The sequence below is a fragment of the Zalophus californianus genome, chromosome X (genome assembly GCF_009762305.2).
Source record: "Zalophus californianus isolate mZalCal1 chromosome X, mZalCal1.pri.v2, whole genome shotgun sequence".
Taxonomy (NCBI): domain Eukaryota; kingdom Metazoa; phylum Chordata; class Mammalia; order Carnivora; family Otariidae; genus Zalophus; species Zalophus californianus.
In genome coordinates, this window is record NC_045612.1 from 30,281,275 (window position 1) to 30,303,411 (window position 22,137).

The window sequence follows — 22,137 nt, forward strand, 5'->3', positions numbered from 1 at the left end:
TATCGTATCTTTAACACATTCTGATTAGAAATCCAATCCTAAAACATTCTGTAAGAATTAGAAGGGAATTGACTCCATTAAAATACTTTTGGCCTCAATAATATCCCTCAGCCATTTTTCTTGAAAGCGAGTCATTCCTGGTCTGCAGAGGAAGAAAAACAAACATACCAAAACTTTTTAACATAAAACACTGAGCCAGGGATTTCCTGTTTATTCTGTTACATTCCTAGTGAGTAAGAAGTCCTTTGAGGGTGGGGAGCAAAGGTTGTCTCTATTCCATCGGCCCAATCAGTAAAAGGATTAATGAGTTTATATGTAAAGATTCTCTAAAAAAGCTGCTGTACAAATAAAAGATTATTATATAGAACTTAATTCCATTGACTATGAAGTTTCCCATAGAAACACAGACATGACCCACTTTGCCCCCACCATCCTTTAGCAGTTAATCCTCAAGTTTTTAATTACTGAAAAATGAGACAGTAAAAATTTTTTTCTAGAACAATGGCAGAATCCTTTCAGCCCATCCTAATGGGGTGGGTGGGCCAAAGAAGAAAAGTGACCATTACATGAGTTATCTGTGGCCGTGGGCCTGCTAGGTTCCTGGGGTGTGATGACCTTTGCCCACCACCCTTTTAAAAATAAGTCTCCAGTGGCATCTCGCTGGCTGGGTCAGTAGAGCATGTGACTCTTGATCTCAGGGCCATGAGTTCTAGCCCCATGTTGGGCGTAGAGATCACACACACACACACACACACAAAGTCTCCAAGTGTTAATTACCTGTGAACAAACGAAAGGCCCTCAAAGATATAAAAGACCTCAATGGGCATATCCTAAGAGAGAAAAGGATAACTGTTAGCTTATACCAATCATACCAACTTGTAATTCCTTCCATCCCTACACTTGTCCATATGTATACTCTTAAGTTTCTAGAATTCATCCTCCTTATTGGGATGTCTGTAAGTGGTAGTTCTTTGTCGCTTGAAATCTCTGTTCCCCAAAAGATCTTTTTGGCAACAAATACCTGAAGAATCTCTGCAAAATTGGAAACAAGTCAGGAAAGGCTTGTGCTCCTCATGAATAGTCATTTACTTTCTTTTTATGTTCCACTCTACTCAATGGACAGTATTTACCTCTTAGGAGTAGGATAAGAATGAAATAATATAGATAAACACGGTTTGAAAACATTTTTAAAGCAGCATAAAAGTGGAGGTTGTAATATTGTCTCAGGGGTCTCTACCCATGCTCCCTTCCAAAATTATGTGTGGAATTGAGAACAAGAGCCCTTCTCCTAAGCCCTCAATGTATAGTCTCTGGTCATGGTCTTGCTTACCTCCAGCAGCCTTACTTTCCAATCTCCAACCTTGCCAGTTAGCAAGACAGCTGATGGCAGGATAGATGACCAGGAGGAGTGAGAGCTCCACGTACTTTACCTTTTTACATGACTCCAGGTTCAAATACGTAAGTTCGTAGTAGGATAGGACAAACATAAGACAGAGTTGGCCCACCGTGTAGTCCTCTGTGAAGCTCTGGAGGCAGACGAAGCCTCAGATAACTTCTGTGACAGAATGGGCAGCAAGGGGGAGAATAACGTGTGTATGTCTGCTGTATTCCAGGCACTGTGCTTGGGACCAGACCTGCTCCTCTGATGACCCAAACCCCGGATTTGTGGATGTTATTTGGATTCCTTTCACACCAGCTATCAACATACTTCATATTCCTGGTCTACCTGGTTGGCTACCTGCAGTCATTCCTTCAAGTATTTATTGAGTGCCTATTACTTGCCAGGCCTCATTTTACAGCAAAACAAAAATTCCTGCCTTTGTGGAGCTTATATTCTGGTAGGGGGAACAGACAATAACAAGATAATAAATTACATAGACTATCAGAAGGTAAGAAAGTGTTAGGGAGAAAAAGCAAAAGCATGGAGGAAGGGATAAAAGTGTGACGTAGGAGGTGAGAGCAGGGTGTGCACATACCTAGGTGAGAGTGTTCCAGTCAGGGAACAGCAGATGCAGAGGCCCTGAGGTGGGACTCTACCTGGATTATTAAAGTCACAAGATCACAGCTGGAGGGGAGGGAGGGAGGGAGGAGGAGGAGGAGGAAAGCAGAGATAACAAGAGACCAGGTCACACAAGGGCCTCCCAGGCCCTCACTACTCAAAAGTGTACGCTGTGGGCCGGCACACACCTGGGAGCACCACCTGGGAGCTGCTTTTTTTTTTTTTTTGAAGATTTTATTTATTTGAGAGAGAGCACATGAGAGGGGGGAGGGGCAGAGGGAGAAGCAGACTCCCCGCTGAACAGGGAGCCCGATGCGGGACTCGATCCCGGGACTCCAGGATCATGACCTGAGCCGAAGGCAGTCGCTTAACCAACTGAGCCACCCAGGCGCCCCTACCACCTGGGAGCTTCTTAGCAATGCAGAATCTCAGGCCCCACCCCAGACCTGCTGAATCAAAATCTTCCTTTCAACAAGATCTGCAATTAATGTGCATGCACTTTGAAGTTAGAGAAACACGTTGGAACATTTTAAACAGAGGAGTGGCATAGGTTCATTTTATCAGGCTCACTCTGGCTGGCGGCTGCTATTTCGAAAAGATACACAATGAGGGCAAGGGTGGAAGCAGAGAGGCCAGTTAGGAGGCTATTGAAAGAATCTTGGTAAGAGATGATGGTGTCTTGTACCAAGGTGGTAGAAGTGGAGTGGTAAGAAATTGTTGGATTCAGGACCTCTTTTTGAAGATAGGGCCAATAGGATTGCTAATGTGTTGGATGAGGGATGTGAGTCGAGGATGATGCCAAGGATTTGGGCCATGAATGGAGATGAGAGGTCTGCGGGCAGGTCAGGTTGGGAAGGGAAAATTGGAAGTTCAGTTTTGGATACCAGAAGTGAGATGTTTATTGAACATCCAAGTGGCAGAGATCTGGGCTGGAGATGCAGATTTGGGAAGCATAAGCTAGAGGTGGCGTTTAAAGTCAGGAGACGACAAGATCACCAAGGAGAGGAGTATGGAGGACAGGCTCGAGGCCAGTAGAGACTGAGAAGGAATGGTCGGTGAGGCAGGAAGGAAAACCCAGATAGTGTGTGGTTCTAGCAGCCAAATGGAACATTTCATGAAGCGGGGAGTGAGCAGCTCTGGCAAGTGCTGTAGATTGGCCAAGCAAGATGAGGACAGAAATAGGACTTAAGTTTTACAAAGAAGGGGTCATCAATGACCCTGACAGGAGAAGTCTCCATTTTCACTGAAGTCTCATCTAAGCGAACGGGGCAGAAAAGGAAGAGCTTACTGGAGGTTTGTTTTTGGTGATCTTGATGGTGAAGTAGACAGAGGCAGTGACTTGTGGCATGGGTCTCTTAGCAGTTGGGATGCTCCAGCGCACACAGTAGATATAGTGGTAGCTGTGAACCAAGTCTTCCCTCTGTATAAACTCTGTGTAGTGCACCCAGCAGTTTTGATACTCCCAAGTCTGTTTCATATAAAAGAGAAAGAACACACAGAAAGAAAAGCAAACGTTCTTTCAAGTCCTCTAGGTAAAGGCAACAACACAGCAGTAGGGGTTACAGCCCAGCTTCGGGCATCCATTTCTAACATTTTTGACTGGGATTCAAACTAGAGTCAACTCCCGATCTATCTCCACAAGTGGAGGAGAGAAAAGGTAGAGCCGACATGAAATGAGTGAATAATGCAACCTCCCTGGAGATCGGGCTTTGGAACCCAGAGGTGCGCAATCAGATGTGCACCCAGAGGTGCACAAATACACCACACGCACGTATACACACTGACCTCCCGCCAGACCCTTACTTGGGAGGCAAGTTTGGTTAGTTGGAGAGTAATTAGAAAGTGATTGGAGCATGTGTTCTGCTCACTCCTCTTGGGAGGCCTGTAGATGCCACTGGAAAGTAATGAGGCTGATTTCACAAGCTGTTTTTGAAAATCAGACTCAGTTCAATGCAGCCATCAGTGGTATATAAACTAAGTTTAGAAAAGGAATGAGTCAGGCACTGGGATCATCCAGATCCTCAGATCCCTATTTTACCCCCTTGGAGAAATTTTTCTCTCCAAAGCATGAATTTTACTAGTGCCTAGGGCCCACAGAAGTCACAGTGCAGCCCCGATTCTCAGTCCAGTGCCTTGAATGCTATAGGTATTCAACAAGTTCAATTCAACTGAACCCCCTTGGGTTGGCTATTGGTGCACAGGAAGCTTCCACATCAAAAAAAAGTCCTGAATTAAGTTGAAGGTCCACAGAAGGAAGGAAGTGGGACAGTCTAAGAGTTTCAGTGATATGAGGAGGAACAGTTGGAGGGAGATGGCTAAAAGATTTCAGGCCCTCTAAAAAATTTTAAAAAGTAGGTTGGCCTTCTGCCTCAGCTTACTTTATTTCTTTCCTTTTTTTTTTTTAAGATTTTATTTATTCATTTGAGAGAGACAGACAGAGAGAGAGAGAAAGAGAGAGCACGAGCAGAGGAGAGAGGCAGAGGGCGAAACAGACTCCCTGCCGAGCTGGGAGCCCGATGCGGGGCTCAATCCCAGGACCCTGGGATCACGACCCAAGCTGAAGGCAGACGCCTAAACATCTGAGCCACCCAGGAGCCCCAGCTTACTTTATTTCAAACTTATACCCAATTGATTGTTTCAGTCAGCCAGACAGGAGCACCAGACTCTAGATTCCCTGGGATCAGAACTGTATTTTACACAGATTATCATTCCTTTTATGAAGGAGCCTGCTACTTAACCCTTTGCGGCCCATTGGAGCATGACTTTCTTTCCAACTTTTCTATATGAATATATTTCTTCAGCCCTGATGTTGAATCCGTCAGACAATCAAAGACTTTGTACCATCGGAAGGGGCCCTAGAGATCATTTAGGGAAGTCCCTCCCTTTGCAGATGAGAATATTGGGGCCTAGCAATGGGAAGGGACAGTCCAACATAAAAGCGGGGACTGGGACCCAGGGCTCCCAAGCAGCCCGCTCAGTGCTCTCTCTACCCCACCAGATGTCTCTGTTCTAAGATTCTCTTCCTCTCAATTTGGTGTCCTAGAGTTTTTTTTTCTTTCTTTTGTGAACTAAGGCAGCCTTAGACACATTAAATTCAGCCATCTCCATCAAGCCGGTTTCCCCATTTTTATCACTGTTCAGGCAGCTCTTTACGTAGCTCCAGTGAGTATGTGTTATCCTTGTATTTTGTAATTTTTACGTAACATTGCTTCATATACTCGCTTCCAGGAAACAGTATCTCATTGTGCTACTCCACCATGGATGGCTTAGCCAATTACATATTATTGGACACTCAAAATCAACAGGCACCTGGAAGTATATGCACAAAACTGTTAGCAATGGTAAGTGACCCTTGAGGGAGAAGAACCGGGTATTGTGGGGGTGGAAGGAGAGTTTTCCTTTTCTACTTTGTGTCCTTTTGCTCATTGGGGATTTTCCGTTTTTTAATAATGTCTTGTTTTAGAATAAAAATAATTTTAGGGGTGCCTAGGTGGCTCAGTCGTTAAGCATCTGCCTTTGGCTTAGGTCATGGTCCCAGGGTCCTGGGATCGAGTCCCGCATCGGGCTCCCTGCTCAGCGGGGAGTCTGCTTCTCCCTCTCCCACTCCCCCTGCTCCCTCTCCCACTCCCCCTTCTCCCCCTCCCACTCCCCCTGCTTCTCCCTCTCCCACTCCCTCTCTCGCTGTGTCTCTCTCTGTCAAATAAATAAATAAATAAATAAATTTAACTGGGTGTTAGGCATTGGAGATTTTCCAACTTTCCTCTTAGAAAGAACTTATTTGTATATTCATGTTGCCAGGTTGTGTTCCTTAAGAGAATAAACAAATTATGCCCATTGGCCGTGTGTAAGTGTACCTATTCCCTCTCCAAAACACATGAGCCTCTGGACATCAGGTTTAATCATTCTTATTCACATTGTAATACCTTAAAATCTTTTGAATTTGCATTTTTCACTGATAGTAAAACTCTGCATTATTTTTGTCATCAAAATAACTTTTCAGGGGCACCTGGGTGGCTCAGTTGGTTAAGCGTCTGCCTTCAGCTCCGGTCGTGATCCCAGAGTTCTGGGATCGAGCCCTGAGCCCTGCATCGGGCTCCCTGCTCAGTGAGGAGTCTGCTTCTCCCTCTGCCCCTCCTCCCCACTCATGTTCGCTCTCTCTCTCTCCCAAATAAATAAATAAAATCTTTAAAGGAAAAAAAAGAACTTTTCCTACTGTGGTGGCCAAAGTATATCAGACCTGTGATCAAAACTTTATTTTGCTGATTAATCAGAAAGACTTAGGACAGGGGTGCCTAGGTGGCTCAGTCAGTTAAGTGTCTGCCTCAGTTTCAGCTCAGGTCATGATCTCAGGGTCATGGGATAGAGCCCCACGATGGGCTCCACACTCAGGGCAGAGTCTGCTTGAGATTCTCTGCCTCTCCCTCTCCTTTTGCCCCTCCCCCCACTCATGCACACTTTCTCTTCCTAAAATAAATAAATAAATACAGTCTTTAAAAAAAAAAAGACTGGACAAATAGTCCAACCTCTCTGAACCTCAGGGTTTCTCATCTGTAAAATGGGTACCCTGATGTACCTACATGCAGGTTCATTGTGGGGGTTAGGTGAGATCATGCATGTGAAGTGCTCAGCAGTACTTGACACATAGTAATGCTCAGTAAGTGGTAACTACTGATTTGCCATCCCCTGGGGTACGGTGGACTCTGGGAAATCTGCAATAAGCTTGAGAAAGCTCTCCATCAGAAATGTCCGACACTTAGATGGCAGACTTTACTTCTAGGGCTCACTGCATTAGCAGGGCTGGGAACAAGATGATTTTATGTCAGCAGCTTTATAGAGCTTTTAACGTTTCAGTTACTTTCCACTTTCTAATCATCTCATCCTCATAACAGTCCTACACAGTAGGTAAGCTCTTCATCTGTGAACAAATAATGGTATGGAGAGAATAAATCTGTTCACGTGTTCAACACATGTTTTAGAGCATCTCTGTGTACCTGAGCTTTCTAGGGGCTGGGGACAGAGAATTGAATAAAAGCCTCTGCCCTCATTGACTATTTGATCTGTAAGTGGAAGAAAGGCAAAGGGTAAGTAAGTAAAATCTAATATCTTAGGTAGAGCTGAATGCTAAGGGAAAAAGTAAATCAGAGGAGGAGAACGGGTTGCAATTTTAGATGAGGTGACGAGGAAAGGCCTCAGTGAGCAGGTAGAATTTTTTTTTAATTGAGCTGTAGTTGACATACAGTAGTATATTAGTTTCAGGTATACAACATAGTGATTCAATATTTATGCACATCATGAAATGAGCACAATAGGTCCGTCACCATACAAAATTATTAAAATGGTAATACTATTTTCTCTGCTGTGCTTTTCATCCGTGTGACTATTTTATTTTATTTCATTTATTTTTAAAGATTTTATTTTGAGTAATCTCTTGCCCAACGTGGGGCTCAAACTCACAACCCCGAGATCAAGAGTCACACGCTCCACCAACTGAGCCGGCTGAGCGCCCTGTGACTAGTTCATTTTATAACTGGAAGCTCATACCTCTTAATCCCCTTCACTTGTTCCACCCAAATCATACCCCTCTCCCCTCTGGTAACACGTTTGTTGTCTGTATTTGAGTCTGTTTCTGTTTTGATTTGTTAGTTCATTTGTTTGGTTTTTTAGATTCCACGTGTAAGTGAAATTGTATGTTATTTGTCTTTCTTTAACTTACTTCTTAGCATAATACCCTCTGGGTCCATCCATGTTGTCACAAATGGCAAGATTTCATTCTTTTTTATGGCTGCATAATATTCTATTTTTTATATATCACATCTTTGTTATCCATTCATCTATCGATGGATGCTTAAGTTGCTTCCACATCTTGGCTTATAGCAAATAATGCTGCAGTGAACATGGGGTGCATATATCTTTTCAAGTTAGTGTTTTTGTTTTCGGAAAAATATGCAGAAGTGGAATTGCTGGATCATATAGTATTTCTATTTAAAATTTTTTGAGGAACCTCCATACTCTTTTCCATAATGGCTGCACGGATTTACACTTCCACCAACAGTGCATGAGGCTTCCCTTTTCTTCACATCTTCACCAACAATTGTTATTTCTTGTCTTTTTGATATTAGCCATTCTGACTGGTGTGAGGTGATATCTCATTGTGGTTGTGATTTGCATTTCCCTGATGATTAATGATGTTGAGCATCTTTTCCTGTGTTTCTTGTCCATCTGTATCTCCTCTTTGGAAAAAGTTTCTATTTAGGCCATCTGCCCATTTTTTAAATGAATTTTTGGGGGGGGTGTTGAGTTGTATGAGTTCTTTATATATTTTGGATATTAACCCTTTATCAGACATATCATTTGCAAAATATCTTCTCACATTTAGTAGGTTACTTTTTCATTTTATTTATTTTATTTATTTTAAAGATTTTATTTATTTATTTGAGAGAGAGAGAATGAGAGATAGAGAGCACGAGAGGGAAGAGGGTCAGAGGGAGAAGCAGACTCCCTGCTGAGCAGGGAGCCCGATGTGGGACTCAATCCCGGGACTCCAGGATCATGACCTGAGCCGAAGGCAGTCGCTTAACCAACTGAGCCACCCAGGCGCCCACTTTTTCATTTTATTGATGGTTTCCTTTGCTGTGCAAAGGTTTTTTAGTTTGATGTAGTTGTAATTGTTTATTTTTGTTTTTGTCTTCCTTGCCTGAGAAAAATATTGCTAAGACTGATTTCCAGGTGTTACTTCCTCTGCTTTCTTTTAGGAGTTTTATGGTTTCAGGTCTTACATTTAGGTCTTTAATCCATTTTGAGTTTATGTTTGTGTTTGTGGTTAGAAAGTGGTCTGTTTTCATTTTTTTTAAGTGTTTATTTGAGAGAGAGAGAGCGTGCGAGCGGGGGGAGGGGCAGAGGAAGAGAATCTCAAGCAAACTGCACTCCAAGCGCAGAGCCTAATGTAGGGCTCGATCTCACTACCCTGATGAGATCATGACCTGAGCTGAAACCAAGAGTCGGACATTCAACCAGCTGAGCTGCACAGGCACTCCTCCAATTTCATTATTTTGCATGTAGCTGTCCAGTTTCCTTAACACCTTTTATTGAAGAGACTGTCTTTTCCCCACTGTATACTCTTGCCTCCTTTGGCATAGATTAATTGACCATATAAGTGTGGGTTTATTGTGGGTTTATTTCTGGACTCTGTTCTGTTCCTTTGATGTATATGTGTTTGTGCCCAGTACCATACTGTTTTTTGATTACTGTAGCTTTGTAGTATAGTTTGAAATCTGGGAGCATGATACTTCCTGCTTTGCTCTTCTTTCTTAAGATTGCATTGATTAATTGAGGTCTTATGTCATTCCATATAAATTTTAGGATTATTTGTTCTAAAATGTAAAATTGCCATTGGTATTTTTATTGGGATTGTATTGAATTCTATAGATTGCTTTGGGTAGTATGGGCATTTCAACAATATTAATTCTTCCATTCCATGAGCATGATAAATCTTTCCATTTATTTGTCATCTTCAGTTTCTTTCATCACTGTCTTATAGTTTTCAGAATACATGTCTTTCAACTTCTTGGTTAAATTTATTGCTAGGTATTTTATTCTTTTTGATGCAATTGTATATGGGATTGTTTTTTCAGTTTCTCTTTCTGATAGTTATTAGTGTATAGAAACGCAACAACAGATTTCCGTGTGTTAATTTTTTATCCTGCAACTTCATTGAGTTCATTTATTAGTTCTAATAGTTTTTTGGTGGAGTCTTTAGGGTTTTCTATATATAATATCATGACATTTGCAAATAGTGACAGTTTTACTTCTTCTTTACCAATTTGGATGCCTTTTATTTCTTTTTCTTGTTTCATTGCTACAGCTAGGCCTTGTACTGTATGTTGAATAAAAGTCACAAGAGTGAGCATTCTAGTCTTGTTCCTGATCTTAGAGAGAAAGCTTTTAGCCTTTCACTCTTGAGCATGATGTTAGCTCTGGGTTTGTCATATCTGGCCTCTTTTATGTTGAGGTATGTTTCCTCTATGCCCACTTTGTTGAGAGTTTTTATCATATTTGAATGTTGAGTTGTGTCAGATGCTTTTTCTGCATTTATTGAGATGATCATATTATTTTTATCCTTTATTTTGTTAACAGGGTGTATCACATTGATTAATTTGTGTATATTAAATCATCCTTGCATCCCTGGAATAAATCCCACTTGATCATGATATATGATACTTTTAATGTATTGTTGAATTTGGTGTGTTAATATATCATTGAAGATGTTTGCATCTATGTTGCTCAGGGATATTGACCTGGAATTTTCTTTTTGTGTAGTGTCTGTCTGGTTTTGGTATCAGGGTAATGTTGGTCTCATTGAGTGACTGGAAAGCATCCTTTCCTCTTTAATTTTTTGCAATAGTTGGAGAAGGATAAGTATCAACTCCTTTTTAAATGTTTGGTGATGGGCACTGGGTGGCTCAGTCAGTTAAGTATCTGCCTTTAGTTTAGCTCAGGTCATGGTCCCAGGGTTCTGGGATTGAGCCCTGCATCGGGCTCCCTGCTCCGCGGGGAGTCTGCTTCTCCCTCTCCCTCTGCCTCCACCCTCATGCTCTCTCTCTCTTATGCTCTCTCTCTCTCTCAAATAAATAAATAAAATCTTTAAAAAAAATGTTTAGTGAAATTCACTTGTGAAGCCATCTGGTCCCGGACTTCTTTTGTTGGGAGTTTTTTTGAGTACTGATTCAATTTCATTATTAGCATTTTGTCTGTTCAGATTTTCCATTCCTTCTTGATTCTAGTCTTGGAAGATTGTTTCTAGGAATTTATCTATTTCTTCTAGGTTGTTTAATTTGTTTGCAACAAATAATTTTCCAGACTAGTCTAGTCTCTTATAATCATTTGTATTTCTGTGGTGTCAGTTATAACTTCTTTCATTCCTGATTTTCTTCATTTGAGTCCTCTCTTTTTCTTCATGAGTCTTGCTAAAGGTTTTTCAATTTTATCTTTTCAAGGAACCGGCTCTTAGCTTCATTGATCTTTTCTAATGTTTTAAGTTTCTGTTTCGTTTATCTTCTCCTGATACTTATTATTTCCTTCTTTCTACTAATTTTGGGCTTTGTTCTTTTTCTACTTCCTTTAGGTATAAGATTAAATTGTTTATTTGAGATTTTCAGATTTCTTGAGTTGGGTCTCTAGTGCTATAAACTTCCCTTAGCGTGGAGTCAGCTTAAGTTTTTTTCTCCGCCCTCTGCCCCTCCCCCCTCAAATAAATAAATAAATCTCTTTTTTTAAGATTTTATTTATTTATTTGAGGGAGAGAGAGAGAGAGCACATGAGTGGCGGGGAGGGACAGAGGGAGAGGGGAAGCCGACTCCCAGCTGAGCAGGGAGCCCGATGTAGGGCTCCATCCTGGGACTCTGGGATCATGACCTGAGCCAAAGGCAGACGCTTAATTGACTGAGCCACCCAGGCACTCCTAAATAAATAAATCTTTAAAAAAAAAAAAACTTTCCTCTAAAACTTCTTTTGCAGCATCGCATAGATTTTGTACTGTGTTTCCATTTTCATTTGTCTCAAGGTATTTTTTTATTTCCTTTTTGACTTCTTTGTTCAGCCATTGATTGCTTAGTATCATGTTTAGCCTCCAGGTGTTTATAGTTTTTTTCCAGTTTTCTTTTTTTTTTTTAAGATTTTTATTTATTTATTTGTCAGAGAGAGAGAGCACAAGCAGGGGGAGCAGTAGAGGGAAAAGGAGAAGCAGGCTCCTCACTGAGCAAGGAGCCCGATGTGGGACTCCCAGGACCCTGGGATCATGACCTGAGCCGAAGGCAGACGCTTAACGACTGAGCCACCCAGGCGTCCCTTCAGTTTTCGTCTTCTAATTGGTTTCTATTTTCATACCATTGTGCTAAGAAAAGACGCTTGATACGATTTCAGTCTTCTTAAGTTTATTGAGACTTGTTTTCTAGCCTAACATGTGATCTGTCCTGGAGAATGTTCCATGTGTACTTGAAAAGAATGTGTATTCTGCTGTTTTGGGATGGAATGTTCTGGATATATGTTAAGTCCATCTGGTCTGATGTGTCATTCAAAGTCACTTTCCTTATTGGTTTTCTGTCTGGATGATCTATTGACAGTAAGTGGGATGTTAAAGTTCCCTACTATTACTATACTACTGTCAATTTCTTCCTTTATATTTGTCAATATTCTCTTTATATATTTAGGTGCTCCTGTATTGGGTGCATAGATGTAAATATACAAGTCTTATATCTTCTTGTTGGTTTGACTCCTTTATCATTATATAATGCCCTTTGTCTCTGGTTACAGGTGTTTGTTTTTTTTTTTTTTAAGTCTATTTTGTCTGGTATGAGTATTGCTACCCAGGTTTTCCTTTTTTTTCTCTCATTTGCTTGGAATATCTTTTCCCATCCCTTCACTTTCAGTCTGTGTGTGTCTCGAGGTCTGACGTGAGTCTCTTGTAGACAGCATATAGATGGGTTTGGTTTTTTATCCCTTCAGTCCCCCTGTGTCTTATGATTGGAGCATGTAGTCTATTTACATTTAAAGTAATTACTGCTAGGCATGTACTTAGGATTAGTTTGTTAATTGTTTTCTGGTTGTTTTTGTAGTTCTTCTCTGTTCCTTTCTTCCCTTGTGATTTGATGACTTTCTTTAATGTTATGTTTGGATTCCTGTGTCTTTTATGTGTCCGTTATAGGTTTTGGGATTGTGGTTACCAGGAGGTTCATCTATAATGCACTATGTATATATAGCAGTGTATTTTAAGTTGATGGTCACTTAATTTGGAACACATTGTAAAAGTGCTGCATTTTTATTTCCTCCCATTTTATGTAGTTGACATCATATTTTACATCTTTTTATTTTGTGTATCTCGTAAGTAATTGTCATAGCTATAATTGATTTTACTACTTTTGCCTTTTAACCTTCATACTAGCTTTATAAGTGATTGATCTACTACCTTTACTATATGTTTGCTTTTACCAGTGAAATTTTTTCTTTCTTAATTTTCTTCTAATTATGGCCTTTTCTACTTAAACAAGTCCCTTTAACATTTTTTGTAATGCTGGTTTAGTGGTGATGAACTCCTTTAACTTTTGTTTGAGAACTCTCTCTCTCCTTCAGTTCTGATTGACAACCTTGCTGGACAGAGTATTCTTGGTTGTAGGTTTTTCTTTTCAGTACTTTGAATGTGTTGTGCTACTTCCTTTTGGCCTGCAAACTCTGCTGAAAAATCAGCTGATCACCTTATGGGGGTTCTCCTATACGTAACTATTTGTATTCTCTTGCTGCTTTTAAGATTCTCTCTTTAGGGCACCTGGGTGGCTCAGTTGGTTGGGCGACTGCCTTCGTCTCAGGTTATGATCCTGGAGTCCCGGGATCGAGCCCCACATCGGGCTCCCTGCTCAGCGGGGAGTCTGCTTCTCCCTCTGACCCTCCCCTCTCATGTGCTCTCTCTCTCTCTCAAATAAATAAAATCTTTAAAAAAAAAAAAAGATTCTCTCTTTATCTTTAATTTTTGGCATTTTCATTATTATGTGTCTTGGCATGGACCTCCTTGGGTTCCTCTTATTTGGGGCTCTCTGTACTCCCTGGACCCAGGTGTCTGTTTCTTTCCCCAGGTTAGGGAAGTTTTTAGCTATTATGTCTTCAGATAGATTTTCTGCCCCTTTCTCTCTCTTTTCTTTCTGGGAGCCCTATAATGCAAATGTTGGTATGCTTGATGTTGTTCCAGTGGTACCTTATCCTACTCTCATTTCTTAAGAATTCCTTTTTCTTGGGCGCCTGGGTGGCTCAGTCGGTTAAGCGTCCGACTCTTGATTTCGGCTCAGGTCATGATCTCAGGGTCATGAGATTGAGTCGCGCATGGGGCTCTGCACTAGGCAGGGAGCCTGCTTGGGATTCTCTTTCCCTCTCCCTCTGCCCCACCCCCACTTGAGCTCTCTCTCAAAAAATAAAAGTAAAAATATTTTCTGTCTCTTTGTTGAAGTTCTCACTGGGTTCATCCATTCTTCTCCCAACTCTTGTCCTCTTGTGAGCACCTTTATGACCATTACTTTGAACTCTTTATCAGATAAATTGCTTATCCACGTTTTTAGTTCTTTTTCTTGTGGTTTTGTCTTGTTCTTTCTCCTCCATCTCCTCATCTGGTCTGACTCTATGTGTTGTTTCTATGTATTAGGTACATCAGCTCCGTCTCCTGGTCATGAAAGTAGTGGCCTTATGTACAAGGTGTTCAGGGGGCCCAGTGGTATAATCAGCCCTCATCACCAGAACCAGGCACTCCAGGGGTGTCCCACGTGTGGGCTGTGTGCACTGACCTGTTGTGGCTCAGCTGTGACTGCTGCGGGGGGTGCTGGTGAGTGGGGCTGGCCCTTGCCCCCTCTCCCCCAGCTGCAGTGCCTCGTAGTGACTATTGTGAGAGTGCTGGTAGGTGGGACTGGGCTCCCCCACCCCTGGGGCATGAGTTGCTTTGGAGGGACCAGCTGTGGCAGGGTGGTAATTGTTTTGGGGAGATGCAGATCCCAAATGAGGCTGCCTGGGGGCCAGGAGCTGCTTTAGAGGGTTACCTGCCAGGGCAGGGACAGTACTGCTAGCGAGGTGGATGGAGAATGTCAGAACTGGTACCCACCAGGACCTTTGTTCCCAGAGAAAGTTCCTACAGATCCCTGCCCCTTTGGCACATAACCCTAAAAGTAGCTGATCAATCCCTGTCACATATAGTCCAGGCACCTTTCAAACCACTACCTCTGGGCTTGGTCTCCAAGAGAGTGTGATAGTGTGTGGGCCCTTTAAGAGCAGAGTCTTGGTTTCCTGTAACACTCTGGCCCTCCCTTGATTTTCCAAGCTCCTGGGATGAAACACTGCTGATTTTCAAGGCCACATGTTGGGGGGGTGGGTGTCATCTTCTTGGCGCAGTCTCCAGGGTGGGTGGTGCTCAGAGGTGGGGCTTGAACCTCCCACTCCTCAGGGAGTACCTGCACGCCTGTGATAGCGCTCCCATGTGTGGGTCGCCGTGCAGGGGTTTAGTTCCTGACTTTGTCTCGGTCCTTGCTCCCCTTCTTAATATGGCTTTTTTTTTTTTATATCTTCAGCTGTGGAAGAGCTCTTCTACTAGTCTTCAGGTCATTGTCAGAGTGAGTGAACAGGCGGCATGTTAACAAAGATCTCAAGAGAGGTAAGGCCCGACCCATGAGAACAGATCAAACAGATCGCAGGGGAGAGGGTTCCAGGCGGGCAGCCCTGCATGTGCCAAGGCCTTGAGGCGGGAGCGTGCCTGGCAGTTGAACAGGAAGGAGACAGCTGTGGCTGTGGCAAGAACGGTGAAAGGGGAGAAGGTAGAAGGTGATGACCCTGAGCGATAAGTTGGGAGGGAGGAGGGGACTCAGATCACTTCAAGCTCTGTAGCCCCTTGTCAGGACTGACGTTTGCCTTTTATTCAGAATAACTGGTGGCATTGTTGGGGGAAATTTTTCTGCTTGTTCTGTGTCCCATTCCAGTCTGATTCACAGACCCTGGGTGCAGTAGGCAGGGGCTTTTGCCCAACTCCAAAGGGAGACGTTCTCCAGAGCAAGAAGGTCCAAGAGTAAGTAGTACTTTGCACCATTCATCATCATTGTGCTCTAGAGACCCCTTGTAATTGAAATGTGCCTGCTGGAGTATGAGAGGGTGTGGAACCACCTCACTGCCACCTGACTGGGCCTTCCTAGGGCCTAGGAAACTGCCCTTGGGGCTGTAGGCTGTGATGGGCTGGCCAGAGAAACAGAGACAGCAGGAAGCTTCTCCGAGGGGTGGGAAGTTTGCCTCCACCTATTTCAACTCATTTCTCTTCTTCTTCTTCTTCTTTTTTTTTTTTTAAGATTTTCTTTATTTGAGAAAGAGAGAGTACAAGCAGGGGGAGCAGCAGAGGAAGAGGGAGAAGCAGGCTCCTCGCTGAGCAGGGAGCCCGATGCGGGGCTCTATCCCAGGACTCCAGGATCATGACCTGAGCCGAAGGCCGAGCTCAACCGACTGAGCCGCCCCCCCCCCCTTTTTTTTCAACTCATCTCTCTTCTGAGGAAATACAGTGAGTGGGGATTTCAGGCCATTTCTTAATCCACCTCGCCAGTTATGCAAAGCAACCCAGGGCCTTCTCTCCAAAGCTGCCAGGATAAGCCACACAAATAAGTCAGAGCCAGGCACTGGCGGAAAAAGGAGAGGAATTCACAGGCATGCACATCATAATGTGTGGACATTATGTTCCAAAACCAAATCAGAAAGATCCATCGGCATCCCCTCTGTTCATATGAGATTTCTAAAGTTGGTGATGGAGAATTCCTGTTTTGGAACAGAAGCTGCCTTTGGCCTTTGGCCTTTGGCCACTAGGCCCCCACTTAGAGCACCAGCATGGGAAAATGGCTTAACTGGGAGGGAGTATCAGATTTTCTAAGGGAGATGTAAGGTTAGGATGATACAAACCGGGAAATACGATTGTGCCGTTCACCGTCGAACCATACCATGGTGAATTTGGAACCCAGATGGGGACAATGTTTACTTAGTCACCTTTGAAATCATCTAGGGTTTCCAGGTTTTAAACTTTTCATTGTTCCTCGCCCTTGTACACCAATCTGGAATGGTCAACTAACTTACCAGAATGAACTCCTCAATTTGCTTATGGCCCCTTTCTGCTGTGAATTCACCGTGTGTGATCCATTTGATATTTTTGATGGGCTTTTCTTCTTCTGCAAAAAAAAAAAAAGGTGAGAATTTGTTAGTTGCCTGGTAGTGTGGCATTGTTTAATGGGCTAGTCCTTCACACCTCCAAGTAGGGTTACTACCTGCCACAGTCTTAACAGCGGCATTGACGGCACTCTTCACTAACGCTAATGCTAGTTCATTCAGATTGCCGGTGTCTTCTGTGTCTGTCTCCTGGCTTGTAGGACTTTGATCCACATCCATCTTCTGGATTTTGAAATCTTCAGTCCCATCCATTTTCTTTTGCCTGGAAAAAGAAACTCAAGAAGTTATCTCTTGCGCATGTGCCTACACACTCAGATATCTAAGTTCAGACCACCACTTGAAGGATAACAAGACACAGGAAATGGTTGTTGCCTCTAGGGGGCAACAGGGCCTTAAGGGTGGGGATAGGAGTGAGGCCTTTACGGTTTATCCATTGTGCCTAGCTTCAGAGATCTATTTTTCCTGAAAACCAAGGATTTTCAGATTCCTATAACCATGAACAGTTTAATCAAGATGTAGGAGAATGAGTCCTAACTTCTTTGGAGTTCTAACAATATTGATTTCTAGTTGAGTCTTGAATAGAACCTCAGTCCCTGGGGCACCTGGGTGGCTCAGTTGTTAAGCATCTGCCTTTGGCTCAGGTCATGATCCCAGGCTCCTGGGGTCGAGCCCCGCATCGGGCTCCCTGCTTAGCGGGGAGTCTGCTTCTCCCTTTCCCACTCCCCTTGCTTGTGTTCCCTCTCTCACTGTGTCTCTCTGTCAAATAAATGAATAAAATCTTAAAAAGAAAAAAAAAGAACCTCAGTCCCTGCTTAGGCAACTGAAGGCACATGGCTCTCTCTTTTTTTTTTTTAAGATTTTATTTATTTTATTTGAGAGACAAAGAGAGAACGCACGCACGAGCAGGGGGAGTGGCAGAGGAAGAGAGAAAGAGCAGACTTCCCTCTGGCCATGGAGCCCGGCCCTGAGATCACAATCTAAGCCAAAAGCAAGAGTCAGATGCTTAACTGACTGAGCCACCCAGGCACCCCAATTTTAATTCACTTTAAAGAGCTATGTGCCCTGGGGCGCCTGTAGCTCAGTCAGTTAAACATCCGACTCTTGATTTTGGCTCAGGTCGTGATCTCAGGGTTGTGGGATTGAGCCCTGTGTTGAGCTCTGTGCTCAGTGGGGAGACTGTTTGAGATTCTCTCCTTTCTCTGTCCCTCCCCCTGCTCATGCTCTCTCTCAAATAAATAAATAAATCTTTAAAAAAGATAAAGTGAAAGGCGCCCGGGTGGCTCAGTCAAGCGTCTGCCTTCGGCTCAGGTCATGATCCCAGGGTCCTGGGATTGAGTCCCACATCGGGCTCCCTGCTCAGCGGGGAAGCCTGCTTCTCCCTCTCCCATTCCACCTGCTTGTGTTCCTGCTCTCGCTGTGTCTCTCTGTCAAATAAATAAATAAAATCTTTAAAAAAAAAGATAAAGTGAATTAAAAATCATTAGAGGTGATACAGCATAGAAGGGGGTGGATTTTCAGTTTTTCTCTTGGATTCTCCAGGTGTACAAATTATATCATCTGCCAGAAACTATCATTTTTTACCATCTTTTTCCCTAAAATATATAGTTCCATAGTATTCGCTTTGGTTAACACTTTTGGAGAAATGTTCAGTGAAAGTGAAGATAATGTGCATCCTTTTGTGTCTGACCTCAGTGGGTGTGCTTTCTGCTGTTCCATCATAAAGTATGATGCTGGTTTATGGTGAGAGATTTATCACATCAGGAAACTGTTTGCTCCTGTTTTAGTAAGAGGTTTATCATAAACAATCGCCGAAATTTTCCAAATGATTTTAACATCTATTGAGATTGTGAAACTTAATAGTTATTCAGGCTGTGAACAGGATTCATCACAGCATTAAGACTCTGCGCATTTTCCATCTTTTCCTCTTGAGTCTTGGAGTCTCTGTCTTTCCTGGCTACTACTTAAGTCTCTTCACTTATGAGAAATCACTTACTTCTAGCAGTTATGCATCCCTGCAGGCAATCCTTACATGGGGGGTGCTGTATAAAAGTGGGTATCTCTCTCCAAAGGGAGCTCGTTATTCGTCTATAAATAGCAACTCCCAATTTTGGGGTGTTTAATGTGCCTTGTTTCCTTTAACTCACCCCTGCCCCATGAGATCGTGGACCAGACACCTTCCGTTTGCCCTTTCAGATCTACTCCTCCCCGTCTCCCCTGCTCTCTGCCCTGGAAGGCTGACCTGACTGGACTGCATCAGTGGGCTCTCCCATGCCCTCTGGCTTCCAGGAGGTCCCACACAATGCGGAGACAAGGCTGAGGGAGGAGAATGAGGGCAAGTGATATGTTCCCTGGGGAGCGGTCCCCCTGCAGGGTCCCCTATGGCTGGAGCAGGCCCGCTTGTCCCAGGGCAAGGGTCTCACTTCTCAGCCCCGTAAAGGCAGTTATGCTCGCCCCTTAGCCCTGTGGCCCTACTGTTCTAGCCCTGGGGGAGCCGCACTTGCCCTTGTTGCCCTCCTGTCTGCCCACACCTCCATAAACACTCCCTTTGCTTAACCCTTCTCTACGTACCCTGCTCTTAAGTATGCCAGGTTTCCTGCTGAGACCCTGGGTCACAGAGAGACTCTTGTTTTTTTTAAAGATTTTATTTATTTATTTGATAGAGAGAGACACAGCAAGAGAGGGAACACAAGCAGGGGGAGTGGGAGAGGGAGAAGCAGGCTTCCCGCGGAGCAGGCAGCCCGATGCGGGGCTCGATCCCAGGACCCTGGGACCATGACCTGAGCCGAAGGCAGACACTCAATGACTGAGCCACCCAGGCGCCCCTCAGAGAGACTCTTGTTACCATGTGAAAGGAGGAAGCCAAGTTCACGGCCAGACCGGCTCCGCAGCGGGTGCACTCAACTACCCCGCTCTTCTCTCTCCAGGACTCACAAAGGGTTGTGGGGCGCTGTTCTCAAATTCCCATCTGAAGTCCAGAATGTGCTCACTCACTTTCTGTGGGCCTCCTTCAAGAAGAGTCACCCTTTGGTTCCCTTTCTCATTGTTGGTTCCAGGGTGTGCTGGGGGCTGCCCAAGGCAGCCCAGTTCCTGTGGCCGTCAGTCCAGGGATGGACTGAAAAGCCTTTTAAGCATTCGGTAATGCTGACTCATGTTCATTTGGGTCTTCATATTAGCATTTTAGGCTCGGTTTGCATCTGTTTCAGTTGCCTGTTGCTGCTTCCCAGGGGTGGGCGAGGGCATCTCCCCGGGGGAAGGACAGAATCCTCCCAGGCTGCCCATCCCAGAGAGTGAGGAGAACCTGAAGGGTGGCCCATGAGGGAATCCGAAGGCCCTTAACCCTAGAGAACTGGCTGTCCCCAGCCTAAGAGTCAGGCCAATTTGGCCACAACGATTTGCTATCAACTCTGTAGTTAAGGACAACAACGGAGTTTTTTGGGAAATTGGTAAATTCAGTAGGCTTTGGTGAGTTAACCATACCGCAACTTGATTCTTTAAAGAATGGCCCATGTGGCGACTTGGTCACTCAGTGACTTGGGTTTCAGCAAATTACCTCTTTTTTTTTTTTAAGATTTTATTTATTTATTTGACAGAGAGAGACACAGCGAGAGAGGGAACACAAGCAGGGGGAGCGGGAGAGGGAGAAGCAGGCTTCCCGCGGAGCCGCGAGCCCGATGCGGGACTCGATCCCAGGATCCCGGGATCATAACCTGAGCCGAAGGCAGACGCTTAACGACTGAGCCACCCAGGTGCCCCTCAGCAAATTACCTCTTGATGAATTGAATAGAAGCCAAATCTGTGACCTCCAAAACCAGGTAGAAGGGCGCCTGGGTGGCTCAGTCGGTTAAGCGACTGCCTTCGGCTCGGGTCCTGATCCCAGCGTCCTGGGATCGAGCCCCGCATAGGCTCCCTGCTCAGCGGGGAGTCTGCTTCTCCCTCTGACTCTCCTCCCCCTCATGCTGTCTCTCATTCTCTCTCTCTCTCAAATAAATAAATAAAATCTTTAAAAAAAAAAAAATGTCAAGGGGCGCCTGGGTGGCTCAGTCGTTAAGAGTCTGCCTTCGGCTCAGGTCATGATCCCAGGGTCCTGGGATCGAGCCCCGCATCGGGCTCCCTGCTCCGCGGGAAGCCTGCTTCTCCCTCTGCCACTCCCCCTGCTCGTGTTCCCTCTCTCGCTGTGTCTCTCTCTGTCAAATAAATAAATACAATCTTTAAAAAAACAAAACAAAACAAAACCAGGCAGAAGAGGCAGGGGTCTCATCCGTGGAAGGACCTCCTTAAGACCTTCCCTGGGGAGCCCTGTATTCCGGCAGGAAAGGGAAAGGGGAGCGGGGCTCGGCAAGCAGCTCCGATTGCGCCCTCGCTCGCCCACGGGCACAAATCCTTCGTAAGCGTCCTAGTGCTTTCGCTCCGCTTCCTTCCTAAGAGGGAGGCCAGATGCCCGGCGCTGGTGGGAAGGGCCGGGGGTGTGGTCAAGCGGGGGCGGGGGGTGACGACTGCGCGAGGCCTCTTTGCGGCGCCCCCCAACCCTTCACAAACACTCCCCCACCCCCCACCCCCGGCACCTGAGTGAGCGGATCCTTGTTTGGAACAGTACGGGCCAGGGAACCAGGGAGGCCTCAGACTCCGGGCCGCTCCGCCCCACGCCCGCCAGACAGAATGTTTACACGTGCTTCCAGGGCAACACCCATTCCCACCAATGGGAAGCAAAGCCCTGAGTGTCCGCCAGCTTCTGTCAGTCCCAGCAACAATGTGACCTCCACCCTGTGGTGTTGGTGGCTTTTTCCCAGCGGGGGTGGGGGGTGGGGGGTGGTGGTGGAGCGGAGGGCGCCGCAGGGCTGTGCCAGGAGGAGCATGCATGGCAGGCCTCCCGGCCGGCAGGCCACAAAAATCCCTTCTCTGTGCTGGCCACCATGTGCAGGGCTGTGTGTGTGTGAGGTCCCCTCCTCCCAGCAGCCCGCCGTGTGCAGGGCTGTGTGTGTGTGAGCCCCCCTCCTCCCAGCAGCCCGCCGTGTGCAGGGCTGTGTGTGTGAGCTCCAGCCCGCCGTTTGCAGGGCTGTGTGTGTGAGGTCCCCTCCTCCCAGCAGCCTGGAGGCCGGCAGTACTTGCGGTACAGGGGAACCCACTGAGGCACCGAGGGTGTTAAACCCAGGGCCACTGGCCTCACTGATGGAACTTACTTCTCTAGGCCCATGTTCTGAGGTTCGGACCTCCCTTGTGTGCTTGACTGTTTTCAGAGATGTCTTTTGTGAATCAAGGATGAGCTTCCAACGTAATGGTTATCAGCCTAGACCCAGGAACAGTGTACTTCACATTTCTTGGTTTCCTTGTCTACAAAATGGGGATCACAGTGCCTGTGGAATAGGGGTTCGTAGGAGGATCGGATCAGACGATTCGTGTAAAGACTGAGAACAGTGCCTGGT

The 22,137-nt window shown here is 44.9% G+C and overlaps 2 protein-coding genes across 6 annotated transcripts in view; one reads left to right on the forward strand and one right to left on the reverse strand.

Moving 5' to 3' along the window:
- The window catches only part of LOC113930685 (NFKB activating protein), a 42,722-nt gene extending 26,826 nt beyond the window's left edge, over window positions 1-15,896 (forward strand). Inside the window, exons 10-13 of one of the 4 annotated variants that reach the window (XR_003522586.2) lie at window positions 1,614-1,756; window positions 5,228-5,340; window positions 15,094-15,176; window positions 15,859-15,896. Coding sequence is in view for 2 of the 4 variants with exons in the window: in XM_027608050.2 (XP_027463851.1) it covers window positions 15,094-15,159 (66 nt within the window). In the remaining 2 variants the exon portion in view is untranslated. Of the gene's footprint in view, window positions 1-1,613; window positions 2,050-5,227; window positions 5,341-15,093; window positions 15,795-15,858 lie in introns of those variants that run through there. The other 3 variants (XR_003522584.2, XM_027608050.2, XM_027608053.2) reach the window with 3 other exon arrangements.
- Window positions 9-21,469, reverse strand: AKAP14 (A-kinase anchoring protein 14). Of its 2 annotated transcripts, XM_027608054.2 has the most exons (6): window positions 21,280-21,469; window positions 16,816-16,979; window positions 16,628-16,719; window positions 3,288-3,467; window positions 778-830; window positions 9-142 (listed from the first exon to the last, which is right to left on the reverse strand). In XM_027608054.2, exons 2-6 carry the CDS (start codon window positions 16,967-16,969, stop codon window positions 58-60), a joined length of 564 nt encoding a protein of 187 aa, XP_027463855.1. In that variant the 5' UTR covers window positions 16,970-16,979; window positions 21,280-21,469; the 3' UTR covers window positions 9-57. The 2 variants fall into 2 exon arrangements, with proteins under 2 accessions (XP_027463855.1, XP_027463856.1); XM_027608055.2 differs by lacking the exons at window positions 9-142; window positions 778-830 and adding an exon at window positions 1,445-1,555.
- Between the last annotated feature and the right edge of the window lie 668 nt (window positions 21,470-22,137).